Genomic DNA, 27,176 nt, shown 5'->3' on the forward strand with positions numbered 1-27,176 from the left:
GAGAGTCTGGGACCAGAGGACAGAATCTCAGAATGAGGCCTCTTGTGGGAGAGTCTGGGACCAGAGGACAGAATCTCAGAGTGAGGCCTCTTGTGGGAGAGTCTGGGACCAGAGGACAGAATCTCAGAGTGAGGCCTCTTGTGGGAGAGTCTGGGACCAGAGGACAGAATCTCAGAGTGAGGCCTCTTGTGGGAGAGTCTGGGACCAGAGGACAGAATCTCAGAGTGAGGCCTCTTGTGGGAGAGTCTGGGACCAGAGGGCAGAATCTCAGAATGAGGCCTCTTGTGGGAGAGTCTGGGACCAGAGGGCAGAATCTCAGAATGAGGCGTCTTGTGGGAGAGTCTGGGACCAGAGGACAGAATCTCAGAGTGAGGCCTCTTGTGGGAGAGTCTGGGACCAGAGGACAGAATCTCAGAGTGAGGCCTCTTCTGGGAGAGTCTGGGACCAGAGGGCAGAATCTCAGAATGAGGCGTCTTGTGGGAGAGTCTGGGACCAGAGGGCAGAATCTCAGTGTGAGGCCTCTTGTGGGAGAGTCTGGGACCAGAGGGCAGAATCTCAGAATGAGGCGTCTTGTGGGAGAGTCTGGGACCAGAGGGCAGAATCTCAGAATGAGGCCTCTTGTGGGAGAGTCTGGGACCAGAGGACAGAATCTCAGAATGAGGCCTCTTGTGGGAGAGTCTGGGACCAGAGGACAGAATCTCAGAGTGAGGCCTCTTGTGGGAGAGTCTGGGACCAGAGGACAGAATCTCAGAGTGAGGCCTCTTGTGGGAGAGTCTGGGACCAGAGGACAGAATCTCAGAGTGAGGCGTCTTGTGGGAGAGTCTGGGACCAGAGGGCAGAATCTCAGAATGCGGCCTCTTGTGGGAGAGTCTGGGACCAGAGGACAGAATCCCAGAATGAGGCGTCTTGTGGGAGAGTCTGGAACCAGAGGACAGAATCCCAGAATGAGGCGTCTTGTGGGAGAGTCTGGAACCAGAGGACAGAATCTCAGAGTGAGGCCTCTTGTGGGAGAGTCTGGGACCAGAGGACAGAACCTCAGAGTGAGGCGTCTTGTGGGAGAGTCTGGGACCAGAGGGCAGAATCTCAGAATGAGGCCTCTTGTGGGAGAGTCTGGGACCAGAGGGCAGAATCTCAGAATGAGGCGTCTTGTGGGAGAGTCTAGGACCAGAGGACAGAATCTCAGAATGAGGCCTCTTGTGGGAGAGCCTGGGACCAGAGGGCAGAATCTCAGAGTGAGGCGTCTTGTGGGAGAGTCTGGGACCAGAGGGCAGAATCTCAGAATGAGGCGTCTTGTGGGAGAGTCTGGGACCAGAGGGCAGAATCTCAGAATGAGGCGTCTTGTGGGAGAGTCTAGGACCAGAGGACAGAATCTCAGAGTGAGGCGTCTTGTGGGAGAGTCTAGGACCAGAGGACAGAATCTCAGAGTGAGGCCTCTTGTGGGAGAGCCTGGGACCAGAGAGCAGAATCTCAGAGTGAGGGGTCGCCCATTTCAGACAGAGATGAGGAGGAATTTCTTCTCTCAGAGGGGAGTGAATCTGTGGAATTCTTTATCGTAGGGAGCCGTAGAGCCTGGGTTGTTCAAGGCTGAGTGATAGGAGATTGTAATGAGTAAGGAAATCAAGGGTGATGGTTACAAGGCGGGAAAGCAGAGCTGAGGAATATTAGGCCTACCTCTGCTCCTTCATCTGATAGGTCGCCACAGTCCCAGAGGACCATGGACTGCTTTCCCCTTTGAGGGAGAGAGCTGACTGGTGGTGATTTAACCTGAGGGTCACCACACCTCAGGCGAGGGGCGTGGTTGAGAAGGACAGACACGAATAACCTCTGCTGGTCTTATGGTGCAGGATGGAGGAAAGGTGGAGGGAAGATTGAGGGAAGGTGGAGAATGGAGGGAAGATTGAGGGCAGGTGGAGAATGGAGGGAAGATTGAGGGAAGGTGGAGAATGGAAGGGAGGTGGAGGGAAGATTGAGGGAAGGTGGAGAGTGGAGGGAAGATTGAGGGAAGGTGGAGAATGGAGGGAAGATTGAGAGAAGGTGGAGAATGGAGGGAAGATTGAAGGCAGGTGGAGAATGGAGTGGAGATGGCGGGAAGATTGAGGGAAGGTGGAGAATGGAAGGGAGGTGGAGGGAAGATTGAGGGAAGGTGGAGAGTGGAGGGAAGATTGAGGGAAGGTGGAGAATGGAGGGAAGATTGAGAGAAGGTGGAGAATGGAGGGAAGATTGAGGGAAGGTGGAGAATGGAGGGAAGATTGAGGGAAGGTGGAGAATGGAGGGAAGATTGAGGGAAGGTGGTGAATGGAGTGGAGGTGGAGGGAAGATTGAGGGAAGGTGGAAAATGGAGGGGAGGTGGAGAGAAGGTGGAGAATGGAGGGGAGGTGGAGAGAAGGTGGAGAATGGAGGGGAGGTGGAGAGAAGGTGGAGAATGGAGGGGAGGTGGAGGGAAGGTGGAGAATGGAGGGGAGGTGGAGAGAAGGTGGAGAATGGAGGGTAGGTGGAGGGAAGGTGGAGAATGGAGGGGAGGTGGAGGGAAGGTGGAGAATGGAGGGGAGGTGGAGAGAAGGTGGAGAATGGAGGGTAGGTGGAGGGAAGGTGGAGAATGGAGGGGAGGTGGAGGGAAGATTGAGGGAAGGTGGAGAAGGAGGGGAGGTGGAGGGAAGATTGAGGGAAGATTGAGGGAAGGTGGAGAATTGAGTGGAGGTGGAGGGAAGATTGAGGGAAGGTGGAGAATGGAGTGGAGGGGTGGATGGAGGAAGCGTTAAATCCCAGCCCCAGGAGAAGCATCAACTCTGACCCTGCCCTCCTTCTAAATGGAGTTTTCACCAATCAGAATTCCAATCCCAGGATGGGAGACAATCCGTCTGGGAATTGTGCACATGTTTCTAAGTTTTAGCTGAGGATTGGAAATGCCCCCAGCACAGCGTCCGGGTGGTTTATCCTGAATTGAATCCAAGTTACACCCGACTGCAGTGCGCTCGATGTTGTCACTCAATGTGCTCTCTCACAACCCACACTGAGAACAAGTTCAGAGACCTGATGGTAACCCCCGGCAACAGATTGGTTTCAGCTTTATTCTCCAAATCTGATCTTGGCTGGATTTCCCTGTTAAACAATGGGCTGTGTCTCTCCCAGAAACCCCTCACAAGCATAGAATCATAGAGTTTACAGTGCAGTAGGAGGCCATTCGGCCCATTGAGTCTGCACTGGCCCTTGGAAAGATCATCCAACTTAAGCCCACTCCTCCACCCTATCCCCGTAACCCAGTAACCCCACCTAACCTTTTTGGACACTAAGGGCAATTTAGCATGGCCAATCCACCTAACCTGCACATCTTTGGACTGTGGGAGGAAACCGGAGCACCCGGAGGAAACCCACGCACACACGGGGAGAACGTGCAAACTCCACACAGACAGTGACCCAAGCTGGGAATCAAACGTGGGACCCTGGCTCTGTGAAGCAACAGTGCTAACTCCTGTGCTACCGTGCGGCCCGGAAGCTACTACAACTCTCGGGTTCTCGAGGATCACCAATGGGTTCTGTACATTTCCAGGTTTTCTTTGTATCCTGGTTTGCGGCAGAAAATAAATTCTTTGGGGTTATTGTCCATGATAGGCTTCTCGCTGCTCCGTCAGAGGGTCAGTACTGAGGGAGTGCCGCACTGTCAGAGGGTCAGTACTGAGGGAGTGCCGCACTGTCAGAGGGTCAGTACTGAGGGAGCACTGCACTGTCAGTGGGTCAGTACTGAGGGAGTGCTGCTCTGTCAGAGGGTCAGTACTGAGGGAGTGCTGCACTGTCAGAGGGTCAGTACTGAGGGAGTGCTGCACTGTCAGAGGGTCAGCACTGAGGGAGTGCTGCACTGTCAGAGGGTCAGTGCTGAGGGAGTGCTGCACTTTCAGAGGGTCAGTACTGAGGGAATGCTGCACTGTCAGAGGGTCAGTACTGAGGGAGTGCTGCACTGTCAGAGGGTCAGTACTGAGGGAGTGCCGCACTGTCAGAGGGTCAGTGCTGAGGGAGTGCCGCACTGTCAGGGGGTCAGGACTGAGGGAGCGCCGCACTGTCAGAGGGTCAGTACTGAGGGAGCGCTGCACTGTCAGAGGGTCAGTACTGAGGGAGTGTTGCACTGTCAGAGGGTCAGTACTGAGGGAGTGCCGCACTGTCAGAGGGTCAGTACTGAGGGAGTGCTGCATTGTCAGAGGGTCAGTACTGAGGGAGTGCCGCACTGTCAGGGGGTCAGGACTGAGGGAGCGCTGCATTGTCAGAGGGTCAGTACTGAGGGAGTGCTGTACTGTCAGAGGGTCAGTACTGAGGGAGTGCCGCACTGTCAGAGGGTCAGTACTGAGGGAGTGCTGCACTGTCAGAGGGTCAGTACTGAGGGAGTACCGCACTGTCAGAGGGTCAGTACTGAGGGAGTGCTGCACTGTCAGAGGGTCAGTACTGAGGGAGTGCTGCACTGTCAGAGGGTCAGTACTGAGGGAGTGCTGCACTGTCAGAGGGTCAGTACTGAGGGAGTACCGCACTGTCAGAGGGTCAGTACTGAGGGAGTGCTGCACTGTCAGAGGGTCAGTACTGAGGGAGTGCTGCACTGTCAGAGGTGTCGTCTTTTGAACACGATGTTTAACTAATTTCCCTGTCTGACCTCGTAACTGAAAGTAAAAGATCCAATGGCCACTCTTGGAAGAAGAGGAAGGGGAATTCTGTCCAGTGTCTCAGGTCAGTATTTATTCGTGGACAAAGCATAAAAAGCAGATTGTCTGGGTCATTCTTGTGATGCTGTTTATGGGATCTTGCTGTGCACAAATAGGCTGCCCCGTTTGCAAATTTGAACAGTGACTGCACTTTCTAAGTTGGGGAAAGGTGCGATAGAAATTCACGCTGTAAACGGAGCGAAGATGTGGTTACCCGTTTACAATCCAACCTTGGGTCGTGTTGCTACGTCTTCAATACTCACTCTCTGCCACCTTTGTCGAAAAGGACATTTCCCCAACCTGGGATAAAGCCGGGTTCTCGAGTGAACCACAGGACCACCAAAGAGACGAACAGGATGAGGACAGCCTTCTCAGCAAATCTCATGGGCCCGAGCTTGCTGTATTCTTTCTGAATGACACCGTAAGCTCTCTTCTCCTTCGAGGAGCGGGGAATTCCGCATCCCCACATCTCCCGAAAACTGATTCAAAACAAAATCATTTTATCAGCTCCATTCCATTGACATTATTGGCTTGTAAATCTCTATGGGGAAGGATGTCCATGGACGTCAGGCCCCAGATCGTAAATGTGCCACTTGTACAAACATCATCCTCATTATTCAGACCGCAATCTGATGGATCTGATCTCCTATCTCATAAAGACCTCTCGGCAGCATTAGATTCCCAACATTCCCAAGGTGTGGGAGAGGCCGGTTACCAAAGGCCTGTGTGTGAAGGAGAGAATCACAGCCGGAGGGACCCAAAGATTTCCTTGAGGATTCTCAAGCAGATCCTCATGGTTGACAGGGCAGCTGGAAGAGACAGCTGGAACTGCCAGCACTGGGTTAGATACAGAGTAAAGCTCCCTCTACACTGTCCCCATCAAACACTCCCAGGACAGGTACAGCACGGGGTTAGATACAGAGTAAAGCTCCCTCTACACTGTCCCCATCAAACACTCCCAGGACAGGTACAGCACGGGGTTAGATACAGAGTAAAGCTCCCTCTACACTGTCCCCATCAAACACTCCCAGGACAGGTACAGCACGGGGTTAGATACAGAGTAAAGCTCCCTCTACACTGTCCCCATCAAACACTCCCAGGACAGGTACAGCACGGGGTTAGATACAGAGTAAAGCTCCCTCTACACTGACCCTATCAAACATTCCCAGGACAGGTACAGCACGGGGTTAGATACAGAGTAAAGCTCCCTCTACACTGTCCCCATCAAACACTCCCAGGACAGGTACAGCACGGGGTTATATACAGAGTAAAGCTCCCTCTACACTGTCCCCATCAAACACTCCCAGGACAGGTACAGCACGGGGTTAGATACAGAGGAAAGCTCCCTCTACACTGTCCCCATTAAACGCTCCCAGGGCAGGTACAGCACGGGGTTAGATACAGAGTAAAGCTCCCTCTACACTGTCCCCATCAAACACTCCCAGGACAGGTACAGCACGGGGTTAGATACAGAGTAAAGCTCCCTCTACACTGTCCCCATCAAACACTCCCAGGACAGGTACAGCACGGTGTTAGATACAGAGTAAAGCTCCCTCTACACTGTCCCCATCAAACACTCCCAGGACAGGTACAGCACAGGGTTAGATACAGAGTAAAGCTCCCTCTACACTGTCCCCCATCAAACACTCCCAGGACAGGTACAGCACGGGGTTAGATACAGAGTAAAGCTCCCTCTACACTGTCCCCCATCAAACACTCCCAGGACAGGTACAGCACGGGGTTAGATACAGAGTAAAGCTCCCTCTACACTGTCCCCATCAAACACTCCCAGGACAGGTACAGCACGGGGTTAGATACAGAGTAAAGCTCCCTCTACACTGTCCCCATCAAACACTCCCAGGACAGGTACAGCACGGAGTTAGATACAGAGTAAAGCTCCCTCTGCACTGTCCCCATCAAACACTCCCAGGACAGGTACAGCACGGGGTTACATACAGAGTAAAGCTCCCTCTACACTGTCCCCATCAAACACTCCCAGGACAGGTACCGCACGGAGTTAGATACAGAGTAAAGCTCCCTCTGCACTGTCCCCATCAAACACTCCCAGGACAAGTACAGCACGGGGTTAGATACAGAGTAAAGCTACCTCTACACTGTCCCCATCAAACACTCCCAGGGCAGGTACAGCACAGGGTTAGAAGCTTTAATTTACCTGGAATCTGAATCATGTTTTCTGACTTTGCATCATTTAGCTAGCCTGAAGACTGAACTTTGTGTTCAGTCGATTCCCATCAACAGGAGGCCTGAAACGTTGTCCCTAAAACCTAAATTTGGCATCATTCATTTCATTGATAGTTTCAGGTCCTCCCATTGGATGGTTTATTTACCAGGAAAATGGTGCAAACGGGTCATTATTGCTGTTTGCAGGATTTGTGGCCATGGTACAATGGGAGATTTTCCCAGGATCTTTGCAGCAGGGATGGGAGATTTTCCCAGGATCTTTGCAGCAGGGATGGGAGATTTTCCCAGGATCTTTGCAGCAGGGATGGGAGATTTTCCCAGGATCTTTGCAGCAGGGATGGGAGATTTTCCCAGGATCTTTGCAGCAGGGATGGGAGATTTTCCCAGGATCTTTGCAGCAGGGATGGGAGTTTTTCCCAGGATCTTTGCAGCAGGAATGGGAGATTTTCCCAGGATCTTTGCAGCAGGGATGGGAGATTTTCCCAGGATCTTTGCAGCAGGGATGGGAGATCTCTCTCAGGCTGGGATTTGATGGTCCTCTTGCTTTGAAAGTGGTGGGAATAAATGTGGATCACTTTCCAAGGAACAATGTTGCTGCCTGAGGGGGCAGCAGTAGTAGGTGCTGCTGGAATGTGCTTCCTTCATACCATTGTGTAGTCACCTCTATATCCTTCACCTCTACCTCCCACACAGAACTCTGTGCTGCTCTCACCCTGACCTCCTGCCCAAGGCCCCGACTATAATCACTGCGCTGTGCATCCCACCCTGCTTTGTGTTCAACCCTACACTCTGGAATTTCCACACTCTACCCCTCTCTCTCCTCCTTTAAAGGAATGTCATCAACCCCGACTCTATAACCAAACTTTTGGTCACATGTCCTAACGTATTTCCCCTTAGGTGACTTGGTGCAAAATTGTGTTTGATAATCACTGCAGTGAAACATCTTGGGATGTTATTCAACATTCTAGAACAAAGAACAAAGAGAACAAAGAACAATACAGCACAGGAACAGGCCCTTCGGCCCTCCAGGCCTGTACCGGTCATGATACCAACCTTGGCCAAATCCTTCATCCCTTCCTTGTGCCGTATCCCTCTATACCCTGTTATGGGCCAGGGTTTAGAGAACTGTATCATGGAGTTCACTGACCCACAACTTTTACTAGATTGTGGTATGGGGAGCACACGGCCCACTCTACAGGTGTGGGACAGCAGAAATCGAAGAGTATTTTTAAAAGCAAAACAATGTTCATTCTATGAACTCAAGTTAACCTTTTAAAAACATATAGTGAACATCTTAGCAACCATTAATTCAAATACAACCCCCCAAAGAATACAACACTAAGTAATCCTTACTTTCCTTTTAACATCCATAAGACTTTAAAAAAAACTTTTAACAGAAGCACATCAGGTTTAAATTCACTACTGAGAGCAGTTATCACTCTGAATTCACCAAATGATGAAGAGATAGTCTTTACATGGCAGAGAGAGCGTTACACCTTCTCTGGCTGACTGCAGCTCCAACACTGAAACCAAACCAAAAAAACAGTCACACCCAAGCTTTTCTCAAAGTGAAACTAAAAAGCAGAGCCAGAGCTCAGCTCCACCCACACTCTGACATCACTGCAGTAACTTTAGCAGACTACCATTTCTTAAAGTGACATTCTTATGACAACCCTCCCTATCTGTTTGTCAAGATGCCTTTTGAACACCGTTAATGTATCTGCTTCCACAACCTCTCCTGGCAACGCGTTCCAGGCACTCGCCACCCTCTGCGTATAAAACCTGCCTCGCACATCTCCTCTAAACTTTGCCCCGGGGACCTTAAACCCATGTCCCCTGGTGACTGACCCCTCCACCCTGGGAAAGAGTGCCTCATATCCACTCTCTCCATGCCCCTCAATCTTGTAGACCGCTATCAGGTCGCCCCTTAACCTCCGTCTTTCTAATGAAAGCAGTCCGAGTCTATTCAGCCTCTCCACATGGCTAACACCCTCCAGACCAGGCAATATTGTGGTAAACCTCCTCTGCACCCTCTCCAAAGCCTCCACATCCTTCTGGTAGTGTGGCGACCAGAATTGTGCGCAATACTCCAAGTGCGGCACTACCTCACATTTGTCCGGATTAAACTCCATTTGCCATTTCTCTGCCTACGTCTCCAGCCTATCTATGTCCTGCTGTATCCTCTGACAATCCTCAACACTACCTGCCACTCCAACATCCACGGACTTACTAATCAGAACAGCTACATTTTCCGCCAAATCGTTTATTCTAGGTGCAATATAAATGCAAGTTGTTGTTGCAATTTACTTCTACAGTTCTATAACTGGCTATGTCGGGCTGATTCACCCGCAGTGCCAGAGCAGCATTAAACCATTCAGAGTCCTGAAAAAAAACCAGCCACTTACTTGACTCCCAGGAATAAAACCTGCAGCCACAGCCAGCAGAGAACGAAAACAATCAGCATGTGGGGAAACGAGAATCCGAACCACGAGGCAAAATTAATCACATCTCCGTTCTCCGGATATATCCTTGAAAACCACAAACACAACTTCAATACAAAATCTTTAAAAAGACTCGCATTCTTTCATACAATAATAATCAGAACAATCTTTATTACAGTCACAAGTAGGCTCGCATTCACACTGCAATGAGGTTACTGTGAAAACCTCCCAATAACCTTCTCTTTTTAAAAAAATATATAATTTTTATTAAAGTTTTCACCAAATATCAACAACAAAATGTAAAAGGAACCCAATAGAATGAAACACAAAACAAAACAACCCCGTGCCCCCCTCCCCCCTATACATAAATAATATATTAACACCCCGAAACACATAGCAAACATAGCAAATATATACACCCCTCAGATCCCCCAGTATAGACAAACAATAATAAAATAGAACCTACCAACCCCCCCGCCCCCCGGGTTGCTGCTGCTGCTGACCATTGTCTACCGTTCTGCCAGGAAGTCTAAGAACGGTTGCCACTGCCTGAAAAACCCTTGCACCGATCCCCTTAAGGAAAATGTCACCTTTTCCAAATTAATAAACCCCATCATATCGTTGATGCAGGATTCCACGCTTGGGGGCCTCGTATCTTTCCACTGAAGAAGAATTCTTCGCCGGGCTACCAGGGACGCAAAGGCCAGAATATCGGCCTCTTTCGCCTCCTGCACTCCCGGCTCACCTACAACCCCAAATATTGCGAGCCCCCAGCCCGGTTTGACCCTGGATCCTACCACCCTCGACGCCGTCCTCGCTACGCCCTTCCAAAATTCCTCCAGCGCTGGGCATGCCCAGAACATTTGGGTGTGATTTGCTGGGCTCCCTGAGCACCTAACACACCTGTCCTCACCCCCAAAAAACCAGCTCATCCTTGTCCCGGTCATGTGTGCCCTGTGCAGCACCTTAAACTGTATGAGGCTGAGCCTCGCGCACGAAGAGGAAGCGTTCACCCTCCCTAGGGCATCTGCGCACGTCCCCTCCTCGATCACCTCCCCCAACCCCTCCTCCCACTTACCTTTCAGCCCCTCCACCGAGGCCTCCTCCTCCTCTTGCATCACCTGGTATGTTGCCAAAATCCTCCCCTCTCCGACCCACCCCCCCGGAGCACCCTGTCCTGTACTGTGCGTGGCAGCAGCCGTGGGAATTCCACCACCTGGCAAACGCCCTTACCTGTAAGTACCTGAAGGTGTTTCCCGGGGGGAGCCTGTACTTCTCCTCCAGCTCACCCAGGCTCGCGAACTTCCCATCCACAAACAGGTCCCCCAACCTTCTTATCCCTGCCCTGTGCCACCCCGAAAACCCTCCACCTAGTCTCCCTGGGACAAACCGGTGGTTCCCCCTTTCGTAAGGGCCACGAAGAATCCAGCACGAGTTTTAAGGATACAAAGTAATAACATTTATTTACAATAACATATATATATATAACAGCAGCAGCAACTTTCCTTGCTGCACACTCCTTCCTGCTGGTTCCTGAACTGGCCAGCTTTATTTATACTAGGAGTTTACTAGTGGTTTCTCCGCCCCCCTCATTGGGGAAGCTCATACTCTCACAGGATTGTGGGATTGTCATTAGTCCCCAGCCAATGGTAAGTAGGCAGGTTATAACATCCTTCCCCCCCAAAGTCCAAGGAATCCATCAGACCCTGGCGAAGGAGGGCGTCGGACTCGTTTGGCCGCAGGCCGGACACCATTTGCACGCGGCGCTGGATCAGGCGGCGTGTAACGAGACGGAGACCGGCGCTTCCGTGATGAACGGCTCAACGGTTGTACATCCACGGCCCGTGGACCCGAGGATTCCCCCTCTGATGCATCCTGTGTCTCCATCTCGGAGTCAGAGTCTGCTGCCTCCGTCATGTCAGCGTCTCTATCTCCATTCGGTTCTGTAACGACCTGCGCAGGCTTCGAGTGAGGCACCAGTGGAAGATTGTGAGGACTACCTTCCCTTGTCTCTGGTCCCTGCGGCTGTAGAAATGAGCTCCGGGGGCAGGGAATCTTTTGAGGGGATGATCTTCTGGACCGAACGTGGTCTACATGTTTGCGCTGGAGACGACCCTGGGCTTGCACCTGGTAAGATATAGGGCCCGTTTGGCAAAAGATTACACCAGGAACCCATTGGGCACCACCAGCAAAATTCCGAACGAACACTGGGTCACCGGGCGCACACTGCCGAATCGGCCGATGCCGAGAAAATCCCTCTCCCTGCCGTTCTTGTGTGCGGCGTACTTTTGCGGCAATGTCCGGGAAAACCATACTAAGACGGGTGCGAAGTCTCCGGCACATTAGGAGTTCTGCGGGAGCTACCCCAGTCACTGCATGGGGGGTGGTCCTGTACGTAAACAAAAAGCGAGCCAGTCTCGTGTCCATTGATCCGGAAGACTGCTTCTTTAGGCCTCTTTTGAATGTCTGCACTGCGCGCTCCGCCAACCCATTTGAAGCCGGGTGGTAAGGGGCAGTGCGGATATGGCGGATGCCGTTCATCTTTGTGAACCTCGCAAACTCCTCACTCGTGAATGGAATGCCGTTATCCGTGACCAGCACCTCGGGGAGGCCATGCGTACTAAAGGACAAACGCATCTTTTCAATTGTTGCGCAGGACGTTGTCCCCTGCATCTTATGCACCTCTAGCCATTTAGACTGGGCGTCAATTAATAGAAGGAACATGGATCCTTGAAAAGGGCCTGCGAAATCTACATGCAAGCGTGCCCAAGGCCGCCCTGGCCATTCCCAGTGATGTAGGGGCGCGGCCGGCGGAAGCTTCTGATGCTCCTGGCAAATGGAGCAGTTTTGGGCCACCTTCTCAATGTCGGTGTCGAGGCCTGGCCACCAGACATAACTCCGGGCCAACATTTTCATTTTGGTCACACCTGGATGCCCATTGTGCAAGTCTCTTAGTATCAGCTCCTGGCCTTTTTCCGGGACAATCACACGCGTCCCCCACAAGAGGATGCCGTCTTCCACGCTGAATTCTGACAGCTTGGAGGAAAATGCCTGCAACTCGCCTGGGAGCTGTCTATGCTGCCCACCATACAGGACTATGTGCCGAACCTTTGACAGGACTGGCTCCGTCTGGGTCCACGCACGGATCTGTGATGCCGTGACAGGCAAGGTGTCCATAAAATTTAGGGTTGCAACCACCTCACCGGTCGTGGGGGTCGACATGGGCCCAGTCGATAAAGGCAATCGGCTCAGTGTGTCGACATTGCTACCTGCGTACCTGGTTTGTGCTCCAAAGAATACTCGTATGCAGCGAGCAACAAAGCCCAGCGCTGGATCCGTGCGGAAGCAATGGGCGGTATTGGCTTATCATAGAATCATAGAATTTACAGTGCAGAAGGAGGCCATTCGGCCCATCAGGTCTGCACCGGCTCTTTGAAAGAGCACCCTACCCAAACCCACACCTCCACCCTATCCCCATAACCCAGTAACCCCACCCAACACTAAGGGCAATTTTGGACACTAAGGGCAATTTATCATGGCCAATCCACCTAACCTGCACATCTTTAGACTGTGGGAGGAAACCGGAGCACCCGGAGGAAACCCACGCACACACGGGGAGGATGTGCAGACTCCGCACAGGCAGTGACCCAAGCCAGAATCGAACCTGGGACCCTGGAGCTGTGAAGCAATTGTGCTATCCACAATTCTACCGTGCTGCCCAGGACAGATACAGCACGGGGTTAGATACAAAGTGCCGTGACAGGCAAGGTGTCCATAAAATTTAGGGTTGCGACCACCTCACCGGTCGTGGGGGTCGACATGGGGCCGATTGATAAAGGCAATCGGCTCAGTGTGTCGACATTTGCTATCTGCGTTCCTGGTTTGTGCTCCAGAGAATACTCGTATGCAGCAAGCAACAAAGCCCAGCGCTGGATCCGTGCAGAAGCAATGGGCGGTATTGGCTTATCCTCTCTGAAAAGTCCCAGCAGGGGCTTATGATCAGTCACGATAGTGAAATGTCGGCCATACACGTACTGGTGGAAGCGTTTCACCTCAAAAACCACTGCCAGGCCCTGCTTCTCGATCTGCGCGTACTTTTCCTCCGCTGCAGTCAATGTGCGGGAGGCGAAAGCTATCGGTCGCTCGGCCCCATTCTCCATCTTGTGGGACAGGACGGCCCCAATACCATACGGGGATGCATCACATGTGACGAGCAAAGGCTTTCCAGGGTCATAGTGGGTTAGTAACCCAGACGACGACAATTGTTGGTTTACCCGCCGGAAAGCAGTTTCTTGCGGCTGACCCCAAACCCAGGTGTGATTTTTCTTTAGCAGCAGGTGTAAGGGGGCTAGCGTAGTTGCCAGATTGGTGAGGAACTTCCCGTAATAGTTTACGAGACCGAGAAAAGAACGAAGATGCGAAGTGTCAGTCGGGGCGGGGGCATGTTGAATTGCACGCACCTTCTCTGCGACGGGGTGCAAACCTTCGCGGTCCACCCGATAACCTAGGTAGACTACTTCCTTTGCCTGAAATACGCACTTTGTGCGACGTAAACGGACTCCAGCCTCCGAAAGGCGTCTAAGGACAGCCTCCAGATTTTCCAAATGTTCCTGCTCCGACGTCCCTGTAATCAAAACGTCATCTAAGTAGACTGCAACAAGTCGTAAACCTCTCAAAATGCCCTCCATAACACGTTGAAAAATTGCGCAGGCAGAGGATACTCCAAAGGGCAACCGTGTATATTCATACAGGCCCCGGTGTGTATTAATTGTTACATATGGTCGGGAGGCAGGGTCCAGCTCCAACTGCAGGTAGGCGTGACTCATATCTAATTTTGTGAATGAGAGTCCACCTGCAAGCTTCGCGTAGAGATCCTCTATGCGAGGCATTGGATATCGGTCGAGTCGGGAAGCCGTATTCACTGTAAGTTTATAGTCGCCACACAAGTGAACTGTGGCATCTGGCTTCATTACAGGTACAATTGGTGCTGCCCAGTCAGCAAAACGGACGGGCCTGATAATACCCAAACTCTCCAAACGAGTGAACTCCCCTTCTACCTTCTTGAGCAAGGCGTAAGGCACCGGGCGCGCCCGGAAATAGCGCAGCGTGGCTCCTGGTTCGACTTGGATACGGGCTACATCCCCTTTTATTCTCCCCAAACCAGGCTGGAATACATCTGGGTATCGTCCTAGCACCTCAGTCAACCCTGTTTGGAGGATGTGCTGCCATTGCAACCGCAAATGGCGCAACCAGTCCCGACCCAACAGGCTGGGCCCATGGCTGCGCACCACGATAAGTGGGAAACGCCCCTCCTGGCGTCCATAAACAACAGGGGTCATTGTAGTTCCTGCAATGTCCAGTGGTTCCCCCGTGTAGGTGGCCAACCTGGCCTGTGAGTCGGTTAATGTAAGGGTCCGTATACCCTGCTTGATGCGGTCAAATGTCCTCTGGGCGATCACAGAGACCGCTGCGCCAGTGTCCAACTCCATTTCAAGCGGGTGGCCATTGACCCGTACAGTCACCTTAATGGGGGCCACACGGGGAGCTGCCACACAATGCAGCTGCAGGCAGTCGTCCTCCGTCTCCACGTCCTCAGGAGTAGTCGCCGCAGGTTCATCCACATGGAAGGTACGGCCTCTGGGCTGGTCCCAGTTACGGCCCCTGGGCTGGTCCCAGTTTCGGTCGGAACGACGGCGCCTCTGGCGCCCCCAGGACCGGCGTCCGCGGCGGGGTCGGCGTCTACAAGTCTGACACGGACATGGCTCCTCATCCATTGGTTCTGGAGAAGGCTCTCTTCGGGGAGGAATGTCCGACGGCCACTGGCGTCGGTCCGGACGTCACCTCGCCCAAGGTACCGCAGGAGTGCGGGGGGACATTTTCGGATGGAATGGGTTGCGCCCCAAGGCATGCACTTCCATTCCCTGTAGCTCCTGCACTCCTCGCCCTGCGCTCTCTCGGGACAATACTATTTGAATGGCCTGTTGAAAAGTCAATGTTGGCTCAGCTAACAACTTCCTCTGGGTGGCCGCATTGTTAATACCGCAAACCAAACGGTCGCGTAACATTTCTGACAAGGTCTCACCATAGTCACAGTACTCCGCAATCCTGCGTAGCCTGGATAGAAAATCGGCAAGGGATTCTCCAGGGGTCCTCTCAGCGGTATTAAACCGGTAACGCTGGACTACCGTGGACGGGGTTGGGTTAAAATGTTGCCCCACTATATTCACAAGTTCATCAAACGTTTTGGTGTCCGGCGCAGCTGGGTACGTAAGGCTCCTAATCACCCCAAACGTATGCGGGCCGCAGGCGATGAGCAATATGACCACCTGGCGCTCGTTTTCGGTGATATTGTTTGCCCCAAAATAGTAACGCATCCGTTGTGCGTACCGGTTCCAGCTTTCCAGCGCAGCATCAAAAACATCCAAACATCCGTACAGAGGCATGGTATAACAGAAAACAACTTCCAACCTGTATCCAACAAAAATCCAGGGAGGTGGCTTCAGCAGTGTAGACAGCTATTCACTTTAACCCTCGTCGCCAGTTTTGTGAAGGCCACGAACAATCCAGCACGAGTTTTAAGGATACAAAGTAATAACATTTATTTACAATAACATATATATATATTTATATATATATAACAGCAGCAGCAACTTCCCTTGCTGCTCACTTCTTCCTGCTGGTTCCAAACTGGCCAGCTTTATTTATACTAGGAGTTTACTAATGGTTTCTCCGCCCCCCCTCATTGGGGAAGCTCATACTCCCACAGGATTGTGGGATTGTCATTAGTCCCCAGCCAATGGTAAGTAGGCAGGTTATAACACCCCCGTATCGGGGTCTACACCGAGGCCCCCACTTCCCCCCTGTGCCGCCTCCATTGCCCCCAAATTTTGAGGGTAGCTGCCTTCATCGGGCTCGTGGTATACCTAATTGGAGGGAGCGGCAGCGGCGCCGTTGCCAGTGCCTCCAGACTCGTACCCTCACAAGACGCCGTCTCGAGCCTCTTCCATGTCGCCCCCTCCCCCTCCATCACCCACTTGCGCACCATCGCCGCATTGGCGGCCCAGTAGTACCCACAGAGGTTGGGCAGCGCCAGCCCCCCCCCAATCCCTATTCAGCTCCAGGAACACCCTTCCCACCCTCGGAGTCCCTCGCGCCCACACAAACCCCGTTATACTCCTGTTGACCCGCCTAAAGAAGGCCTTCGGGATAAGAATAGGGAGGCACTGGAACAGGAACAAAAACCTTGGGAGCACCGTCATCTTGATTGACTGCACCCTACCTGCCAGGGACAGTGGCAACGCGTCCCACCTCTTGAACTCCTGCTCCATTTGCTCCACCAGCCTCGTGAAATTAAGCCTATGCAGGGCCCCCCAGCTCCTGGCCACCTGGACCCCCAAATACCTGAAGCTCCTCTCCGCCCTTTTTAGTGGGTGCTCGCCAATCCCCCTCTCCTGGTCCCCTGGGTGAACCACGAACAGCTCGCTCTTCCCCATGTTGAGCTTGTACCCTGAGAAATCCCCGAACTCCCTGAGGATCCTCATTACTTCCGGCATTCCCCCCACCGGGTCCGCCACATATAGCAGTAAGTCGTCCGCATAGAGCGACACCCTATGCTCCTCCCCACCCCGCACCAACCCCCTCCAGTTCCTCGACTCCCTCAGTGCCATAGCCAGGGGTTCAATCGCCAGTGCGACGAGCCGGGGGGTCAGGGGACACTCCTGCCTCGTCCCTCGATGCAACCGAAAGTACTCAGACCTCCTCTTGTTCGTGGCCACACTCGCCATCGGGACCTCGTACAACAACCTAACCCACCTGACAAACCCCTCCCCAAACCCGAACCTCTTCAGCACCTCCCACAAGTACCCCCACTCTACCCTATCAAAGGCCTTCTCAGCGTCCATCGCCACCACTATCTCCGTCTCCCCCTCCCTCGCCGGCATCATAATAACGTTCAGGAGCCTCCGCACATTCACGTTCAACTGCCTCCCCTTCACGAACCCCATCTGGCCTTCATGGATGATCTGCGGCACACAATCCTCAATCCTCGTGGCTAAGACCTTCGCCAGCACCTTGGCATCGACATTTAACAATGAAATCGGCCTGTAAGACCCACACTGCAGGGGATCCTTGTCCTGCTTCAGGATCAAGGAGATCAGTGCTCGGGACATTGTCGGGGGCAAAGCCCCCCCACCCTTGCCTCATTGAAGGTCCTAACCAGCAACGGGCCCAACAGGTCCACATATGTATTGTAAAATTTGACAAGGAAACCGTCCGGCCCCGGTGCCTTCCCTGCCTGCATGCTCCCTATCCCTTTGGCCAGCTCCTCCAGCCCAATCGGGCCCCTAATCCCGCCACCAGTCCCTCCTCCACATTCGGGAACCTCAATTGGTCCAGAAAGCGGCCCATCCCTCCCTCATCCAGTGGGGGCTCGGACCGATACAGTTCCTTATAAAAGTCCCTGAAGACCCCATTGATGCCAACCCCACTCCGCACCACGCTCCCTCCCCTGTCCTTAACTCCCCCGATCTCCCTAGCTGCGTCCCGCTTCCGAAGCTGATGCGCCAGCATCCGGCTTGCCTTTTCCCCATACTCGTAGACCGCCCCCTGGGCCTTCCTCCACTGCACCTCCGCCTTCCTGGTGGTCAACAGGTCGAATTCGGCCTGGAGGCTGCGCCTCTTCCTCAACAGTCCGTCCTCCGGCACCTCCGCGTACCTCCTGTCTACCCTCACCCTCTCCCCCACCAGCCTCTCCCTCTGCTCTCTCCTCTCCTTGTGGGCCCTAATGGAGATCAGCTCTCCCCTCACCACCGCCTTCAGCACCGCCCAGACCATCCCCACTCGGACCTCCCCGTTATCGTTGGCCTCCAGCGATCTCTCTATACTTCCTCGGACCCGCTCGCTCACCTCCTCGTCCGCCAACAGCCCCACCTCCAAGCGCCACAACGGGCGCTGGTCCCTCTCCTTCCCCAGCTCTAGGTCTACCCAATGCGGGGCGTGATCCGAAATTGCTATCGAGCGTGTGAGAAGAATGAGAATTCCCTAGCCCCCGGCCTTGCAAATCTCCAAGGGTCCACCCCTCCCATCTGGTCCATAAACCCCCTCAGCACTTTAGCCGCCGCCGGCCTCCTACCCGTCCTAGACCTGGATCCAGTGCCGGATCCAACACCGTGTTAAAGTCCCCCCCCCCCATTGTCAGGCCCCCCACTTTCAAGTCCGGGATCCGACCCAACATGCGCCGCATTAAACCCACATCGTCCCAGTTCGGGGCGTACACGTTGACCAGCACCACCCTCTCCCCTTGCAGCTTACCACTTACCATTATGTACCTGCCACCATTGTCTGTCACAATGTTCGACGCCTCGAACGACACCCTCTTTCCCACCAAGTTTGCCACCCCCCGATATTTGGCATTGTGGTAGTATGTATTGGGGGTCATGTGGGACAGGAAGCCCTAATGTCATTGGCTGACAGATCCCGGGTCCTGGTTGGCCGTTGACCTCTAGCTCCGCCCTGAAGGCGGAGTATAAGAAGCCGGAGTCCTCCCCCGCAGGCCATTCTACTATTGAGCTGCGGGGGAATAGACACACTTAATAAAGCCTCATCGACTTCACTCTATTCGTCTCACGGAGTCTTTGTGCGCTACAATTTATTAAGCGTGCCTAAAAAGGACTATGGAGCTCAGGATCATTCCGGAATGCCTGAGGATCAGCCCCCACACAGTGAACGCGGCAGCAGCCTTCAAGCACTGGCAGACTTGCTTCGAGGCCTACCTCAGAACGGCCCCCGGCCGGGTCACAGAAGACCAAAAACTACAGGTCCTGCACTCGAGGGTGAGCACGGAGATCTTCTCCCTCATTGAAGACTCGGAGGATTTCCAGACGGCGTTCGCAGCACTGAAAAGTCTCTATGTCCGCCCAGTTAACCAAATCTACGCTCGCTACCAGCTCGCGACGAGACGGCAAGGTCCCGGAGAATCGATGGACGAATTCTACGCCGCGCTGCTGATTTTGGGACGAGCCTGCAGCTGCCCTTCGGTGAACGCAAATGAACACACGGACATGTTAATGCGCGATGCTTTTGTGGCAGGTATGCAATCCTCCCAAATCCGCCAAAGACTTCTAGAAAGAGAGTCACTAGGACTCTCAGAGGCCCGGGCCCTAGCAGCCTCCCTAGACGTGGCCGCGCGTAATACCCGCGCTTACGGCCCCGACCGCGCGGCAGCCCATTGGGCTCCGTACGTACCCGTCGCGACAAACCCCCCCACCCCCCCCCCCCGGACACCACACAGGCTTGCGCGGTTCAGACGCCAAGTCGCACCGGGGGCGCCCGCTGTTATTTCTGCGGCCAGGCGAAACACCCCCGGCAGCGCTGCCCGGCCCGCGCAGCAATCTGCAAGAGCTGCGGGAAAAAGGGCCATTTCGCGGTTGTGTGCCGGTCCCGCGAGGTCGCCGCTGTCCCGGGAGAACAGGGAGCCCTGCACGCCGTTTACGCTCCCCACCCGCTGGCGCAGCCGCTCTGGGTCCCGACCACCGCGGTCCCGGGAGAACAGGGAGCCCTGCACGCCGCTTACGCTCCCCAACACCCCCCCCCCGCACCCCATGTTTGACCCGCCGACGCTACCACTTTGGGTCCCGACCACCACTCCCCACGGAGAAGAGGGAGTTCTGGCCGTTTCTAAAGCCCCCCTAATCCCCCCCCGCGCTCCACTTCTGACCCGCCGGCGCTACCAACTTGGGTCCCGACCACCGCTGTCCCCGGAGAGGAGGGAGCCCCGCGTGGTCCTAACGCTCCCCAACCCCCCCAGCGCCCCATGTGCGATCTGCAGACGCCGCCATTTTGGGTCCCGGCCACCACGAGGGGAGGAAGGGCGCCGCCATCTTGGACCACCCCAAACCTCTACGACGCGTGGGGGCGGCCATTTTGTCCACCCCCGCCGCCATCTTGTGACCCCCCAGCCACGTGCGATGTATGGGGGTGGCCATTTTGTTCCTCCCCGACGCCATCTTGGACGGCAACAACGGACCCCACTCCACTACTACAACCACGTCTCGCTTCAATTACGCTTGATCATGCTCGGCCCCGGACACTCCAGACGACGACGACAACGGTGCTAATAAACGGCCACGAGGCACCATGCCTAGTCGACTCCGGGAGCACGGAGAGCTTTATCCACCCCGACACGGTAAGACGCTGTTCCTTGACCACCTACCCCAGCGCACAAAAGATTTCCCTAGCTGCAGGATCCCACTCCGTACAGATCCAAGGTTTCTGCATAGTTACCCTAACGGTGCAGGGGAGGGAGTTCAAAAACTACAAACTAAACGTCCTTCCCCAACTCTGCGCCCCCACCTTGCTGGGATTAGATTTCCAATGCAATCTACAGAGCCTTACGTTCAAATTCGGCGGCCCAATACCCCCACTCACTATCTGCGGCCTCGCTACCCTCAAGGTGCAACCCCCGTCCTTGTTTGAGAAACTTACCCCGGATTGCAAACCCGTCGCCACTAGGAGCAGACGGTACAGCGCCCAGGACCGGACCTGGGCGCTCCCCCCATTGCACTCCCGCAAGTCAGCTGACTCCTGCTGACCCCGGCCACTCCCGTCTCTCCTTCGACTCCTCCCATTGTGGGACTTCCCCTTCCCCTCCATTACCCACCAGCAGGCTCTCCGCCTCCCCCTTACATCCCAAGCGTGGGGAAAAACCCACGGACCCGCGGACTTCTGGGAAGTGGAGTTCAGGGGTTGCCGGTAAGTATTTAGATTTAAAAGAACTTACCTTGCAGGGTAAATCACTTGGAGTTTCAGCGGGAGCGGAGTGCAGAGGCTGCTGGTGATGAAATCCTAAAGTAACTTACCTTTACAGGAGCAGATCTTGGAGTTTCAGCAGGAACGCAGAGGCAGCTGGAGGGTGAGTATTTAGGTAAAACACTTACCTGCCCCCGTTTTTTTTGGTCCCTCTCTGCTGTTTTTTTTAAATTTTATTGTTTAAGGCGGGAACAGGAAGTCGACCCGCGGACGTCTGGGAAGACCCTCACCAATAAATTCTGGTGGAGAGGAAACCCGAGACACTACACGTGTAGTGTCTCCCACCCGCCCTCCTCCTCTAACCTAATAATAAGACCCATTGGTCTGAGGTAAGTACCATATTTTATTATTATTATTATTTTTTATAAAAAATTTAATTTAGTTGTTAGCCAGATCTTGGTAGAAAGTTAGAGGGATGGCAGGGAAGGGAGTGCAATGTTCCTCCTGCAGGATGTTTGAGGTGAGGGATGCAGTTAGTGTCCCTGCTGATTTTACCTGCAGGAAGTGCTGCCATCTCCAGCTCCTCCAAGACCGAGTTAGGGAACTGGAGCTGGAGTTGGAAGAACTTCGGATCATTCGGGAGGCAGAGGGGGTCATAGATAGCAGCTTCAGGGAATTAGTTACACCAAAGATTGGAGATAGATGGGTAACTGTAAGAGGGACTGGGAAGAAGCAGTCAGTGCAGGGATCCCCTGCGGTTGTTCCCCTGAGAAACAAGTATACCGCTTTGGATACTTGTGGGAGGGGGGACTTACCAGGGGTAAGCCATGGGGTACGGGCCTCTGGCACAGAGTCTGTCCCTGTTGCTCAGAAGGGAAGGGGGAGAGGAGCAGAGCATTAGTAATTGGGGACTCGATAGTCAGGGGTACAGATAGGAGATTTTGTGGGAGCGTGAGAGACTCACGTTTGGTATGTTGCCTCCCAGGTGCAAGGGTACGTGATGTCTCGGATCGTGTTTTCCGGGTCCTTAAGGGGAGGGGGAGCAGCCCCAAGTCGTGGTCCACATTGGCACTAACGACATAGGTAGGAAAGGGGACAAGGATTTCAGGCAGGCTTTCAGGGAGCTAGGATGGAAGCTCAGAACTAGAACAAACAGAGTTGTTATCTCTGGGTTGTTGCCCGTGCCACGTGATAGTAAGATGAGGAATAGGGAGAGAGAGCAATTAAACACGTGGCTACAGAGATGGTGCAGGCGGGAGGGATTCAGATTTCTGGATAACTGGGGCTCTTTCTGGGGAAGGTGGGACCTCTACAGACAGGATGGTCTACATCTGAACCGGAGGGGCACAAATATCCTGGGGGGGAGATTTGTTAGTGCTCTTTGGGGGGGTTTAAACTAATACAGCAGGGGCATGGGAACCTGGATTGTAGTTTTAGGATAAGGGAGAATGAGAGTATAGAGGTCAGGAGCACAGATTTGACGTCGCAGGAGGGGGCCAGTGTTCAGGTAGGTGGTTTGAAGTGTGTCTATTTCAATGCTAGGAGTATACGAAATAAGGTAGGGGAACTGGCAGCATGGGTTGGTACCTGGGACTTCGATGTTGTGGCCATTTCGGAGACCTGGATAGAGCAGGGACAGGAATGGATGTTGCAGGTTCCGGGGTTTAAGTGTTTTAGTAAGCTCAGAGAAGGAGGCAAAAGAGGGGGAGGTGTGGCGCTGCTAGTCAAGAGCAGTATTACGGTGGCGGAGAGGATGCTAGATGGGGACTCATCTTCCGAGGTAGTATGGGCTGAGGTTAGAAACAGGAAAGGAGAGGTCACCCTGTTGGGAGTTTTCTATAGGCCTCCAAATAGTTCTAGGGATGTAGAGGAAAGGATGGCGAGGATGATCCTGGATAAGAGCGAAAGTAACAGGGTAGTTATTATGGGAGACTTTAACTTTCCAAATATTGACTGGAAAATATATAGTTCGAGTACATTAGATGGGTCGTTTTTTGTACAGTGTGTGCAGGAGGGTTTCCTGACACAATATGTTGACAGGCCAACAAGAGGCGAGGCCACGTTGGATTTGGTTTTGGGTAATGAACCAGGCCAGGTGTTGGATTTGGAGGTAGGAGAGCACTTTGGGGACAGTGACCACAATTCGGTGACGTTTACGTTAATGATGGAAAGGGATAAGTATACACCGCAGGGCAAGAGTTATAGCTGGGGGAAGGGCAATTATGATGCCATTAGACGTGACTTGGGGGGGATAAGGTGGAGAAGTAGGCTGCAAGTGTTGGGCACACTGGATAAGTGGGGCTTGTTCAAGGATCAGCTACTGCGTGTTCTTGATAAGTATGTACCGGTCAGGCAGGGAGGAAGGTGTAGAGCGAGGGAACCGTGGTTTACCAAAGAAGTGGAATCTCTTGTTAAGAGGAAGAAGGAGGCCTATGTGAAGATGAGGTGTGAAGTTTCAGTTGGGGCGATGGATAGTTACAAGGTAGCGAGGAAGGATCTAAAGAGAGAGCTAAGACGAGCAAGGAGGGGACATGAGAAGTATTTGGCAGGTAGGATCAAGGAAAACCCAAAAGCTTTCTATAGGTATGTCAGGAATAAGCGAATGACTAGGGAAAGAGTAGGACCAGTCAAGGACAGGGATGGGAAGTTGTGCGTGGAGTCTGAAGAGATAGGAGAGATACTAAATGAATATTTTTCGTCAGTATTCACTCTGGAAAAAGATAATGTTGTGGAGGAGAATGCTGAGACCCAGGCTATTAGAATAGATGGCATTGAGGTACGTAGGGAAGAGGTGTTGGCAATTCTGGACAGGCTGAAAATAGATAAGTCCCCGGGGCCTGATGGGATTTATCCTAGGATTCTCTGGGAAGCCAGGGAAGAGATTGCTGGACCTTTGGCTTTGATTTTTATGTCATCATTGGCTACAGGAATAGTGCCAGAGGACTGGAGGATAGCAAATGTGGTCCCTTTGTTCAAAAAGGGGAGTAGAGACAACCCCGGCAACTATAGACCGGTGAGCCTCACGTCTGTTGTGGGTAAAGTCTTGGAGGGGATTATAAGAGACAAGATTTACAATCATCTAGATAGGAATAATATGATCAGGGATAGTCAGCATGGCTTTGTGAAGGGTAGGTCATGCCTCACAAACCTTATCGAGTTCTTTGAGAAGGTGACTGAACAGGTAGACGAGGGTAGAGCAGTTGATGTGGTGTATATGGATTTCAGTAAAGCGTTTGATAAGGTTCCCCACGGTAGGCTATTGCAGAAAATACGGAGGCTGGGGATTGAGGGAGATTTAGAGATGTGGATCAGAAATTGGCTAGCTGAAAGAAGACAGAGGGTGGTGGTTGATGGGAAATGTTCAGAATGGAGTTCAGTTACAAGTGGCGTACCACAAGGATCTGTTCTGGGGCCGTTGCTGTTTGTCATTTTTATCAATGATCTAGAGGAGGGCTCAGAAGGGTGGGTGAGTAAATTTGCAGACGATACTAAAGTCGGTGGTGTTGTCGACAGTGTGGAAGGATGTAGCAGGTTACAGAGGGATATAGATAAGCTGCAGAGCTGGGCTGAGAGGTGGCAAATGGAGTTTAATGTAGAGAAGTGTGAGGTGATTCACTTTGGAAGGAATAACAGGAATGCGGAATATTTGGCTAATGGTAAAGTTCTTGGAAGTGTGGATGAGCAGAGGGATCTAGGTGTCCATGTACATAGATCCCTGAAAGTTGCCACCCAGGTTGATAGGGTTGTGAAGAAGGCCTATGGAGTGTTGGCCTTTATTGGTAGAGGGATTGAGTTTCGGAGCCATGAGATCATGTTGCAGCTGTACAAAACTCTGCTACGGCCGCATTTGGAGTATTGCGTACAGTTCTGGTCACCGCATTATAGGAAGGACGTGGAGGCTTTGGAGAGGGTGCAGAGGAGATTTACCAGGATGTTGCCTGGTATGGAGGGAAAATCCTATGAGGAAAGGCTGATGGACTTGAGGTTGTTTTCGTTGGAGAGAAGAAGGTTAAGAGGAGACTTAATAGAGGCATACAAAATGATCAGGGGGTTAGATAGGGTAGACAGTGAGAGCCTTCTCCTGCGGATGGAAATGGCTGGCACGAGGGAACATAGCTTTAAACTGAGGGGTAATAGATATAGGACAGAGGTCAGAGGCAGGTTCTTTACGCAAAGAGTAGTGAGGCCGTGGAATGCCCTACCTGCTACAGTAGTGAACTCGCCAACATTGAGGGCATTTAAAAGTTTATTGGATAAACATATGGATGATAATGGCATAGTGTAGGTTAGATGGCTTTTGTGTCGGTGCAACATCGTGGGCCGAAGGGCCTGTACTGCGCTGTATCGTTCTATGTTCTATGTTCTATGTTCCCCGCCCCCTCCAGCCTTCAGCCCGCGAAAAAGCCCGCCCTTTCCACCTGCCCGGCCCCACCTCCTCTGTCGCAGCTCCTTTTACAGGCCCAGTCCCCTCACCCCGACTCGGGCCTCCCCCGTGGGCCCCATCCCCCCTACCGGCCATCCACCCCCTACTCCGTTTACTTGCCCCCCCTCCAGGAGCCCATCTGACAGTCCCAACCAAAACAGTGCCCAACCCACCCTAACCACTCACACTGAATCAAAAATAAACAAGAACAAAGAACCCCCCCTCAAAATGTAACACAACAACAATCCCTGACCATCCCCATGCCCCCCCCCCCCCCCCCCCCCCATCCCGACCCTCAGTTTGTGTCCAGCTTCTCGGCCTGAACAAAGGCCCACACCTCCTCCGGGGACTCAAAATAATGGTGCCGGTCCTTGTAAGTGACCCACAGTCTCGCCGGCTGCAGCATGCCAAACTTCACCCCCTTCCTGTGCAGCACCGCCTTCGCCCGGTTGTACCCGGCCCTCCTCTTCGCCACCTCCGCTCTCCAGTCCTGATATATCCGAACCTCCGCGTTCTCCCACCTGCTGCTCCTCTCTTTCTTGGCCCACTCGAGTACGCAGTCCCGATCGACGAACCGATGAAACCGCACCAGCACCGCCCGCGGAGGCTCGTTAGCCTTGGGCCTCCTCGCCAGCACTCTATGGGCCCCTTCCAGCTCCAGGGGCCCCTGGAAGGACCCCGCTCCCATCAGCGAGTTTAACATGGTGACCACTTAGGCCCCCACGTCCGGCCCCTCCAGCCCCTCCGGGAGGCCCAGAATCTCCTCGAACCGTTCCTGCCATTTCTTGTGGGGCGCCTCTTGCGCCTCCACCTTTACCGCTAGGCCCAAGATCCCGTCCTAGTTATCTGAGATCTTTTGTCGGACCTCGCGGATCGCCACCCCCTGGGCCGTCTGGGTCTCCAGCAGCTTGTCTATAGAAGCCTTCATCGGCTCCAGCAGGTCCGCTTTGATCTCCCTGATGCAGCCCTGGATAACCTCCTGCTGCTCCTGCACCCACTGCATCCACGCTGCCTGGTCCCCGCCCGCCGCCATCTTGCTCTTCTTCCCTCGCGCTTTCTTTGGCTTCACCACCACTTTTTTAGTTGCCCCGCTTCTGGTCCAAGCCATACACTGTCGGGGGAATGCTGCAGTCTTCTTCCCACACCGGGAAATGTCAAGCAAATGCCGTTGGGGCCCTGAAATGAACCCAAAGGTCCGTTCCAAGCGGGAGCTGCCGAACGTGCGACTTAGCTCTGCATAGCCGCAACCGGAAGTCCAATAACCTTCTCTTAATTCCTAGCATTGTTTGGCATCTTTGGATTTGTCTATATATGTGTTTCTGGAACAGACCTCTGCATTCACCTGAGGAAGGAGCAGCGCTCCGAAAGCTAGTGACATCGAAACAAACCTGTTGGACTTTAACCTGGTGTTGTAAGACTTCTTACTGAGCCCACCCCAGTCCAACGCCGGCATCTCCACATCTTCTCTTAATTCGTCCTTGGAACAGGAGCATTGAGACCAGCATTTATAGCCCATCCCTAATTGCCCTCGAGAAGTTGACGGTGAATCACCTTCCTGGATACAGCCGAGTGCCTCGCTCGGCCATTCCCGAGGGAGGTTCACAATCAGCCACGTTGCAGTGGGACTGGAGTCACCTGTAGGCCAGACCGGGTAAGGACGGCAGAGTTCCTTCCCGAAGGCAG

The 27,176-nt window shown here is 53.3% G+C and overlaps 1 protein-coding gene across 2 annotated transcripts in view; it reads right to left on the reverse strand.

Annotated features, from left to right (window-relative positions):
• The window catches only part of LOC140387010 (Na(+)/citrate cotransporter-like), a 126,145-nt gene that overhangs the window by 17,677 nt on the left and 81,292 nt on the right, over positions 1–27,176 (reverse strand). For both annotated transcript variants that reach the window (XM_072469983.1, XM_072469984.1), the window contains 2 exons: positions 9,290–9,412; positions 4,946–5,161 (listed from right to left, as the gene is read on the reverse strand). In XM_072469983.1, the coding sequence (XP_072326084.1) occupies positions 4,946–5,161; positions 9,290–9,412 (339 nt within the window). The remainder of the gene's footprint in view (positions 1–4,945; positions 5,162–9,289; positions 9,413–27,176) is intronic.

The sequence above is a fragment of the Scyliorhinus torazame genome, chromosome 12 (genome assembly GCF_047496885.1).
Source record: "Scyliorhinus torazame isolate Kashiwa2021f chromosome 12, sScyTor2.1, whole genome shotgun sequence".
Lineage (NCBI taxonomy): Eukaryota > Metazoa > Chordata > Chondrichthyes > Carcharhiniformes > Scyliorhinidae > Scyliorhinus > Scyliorhinus torazame.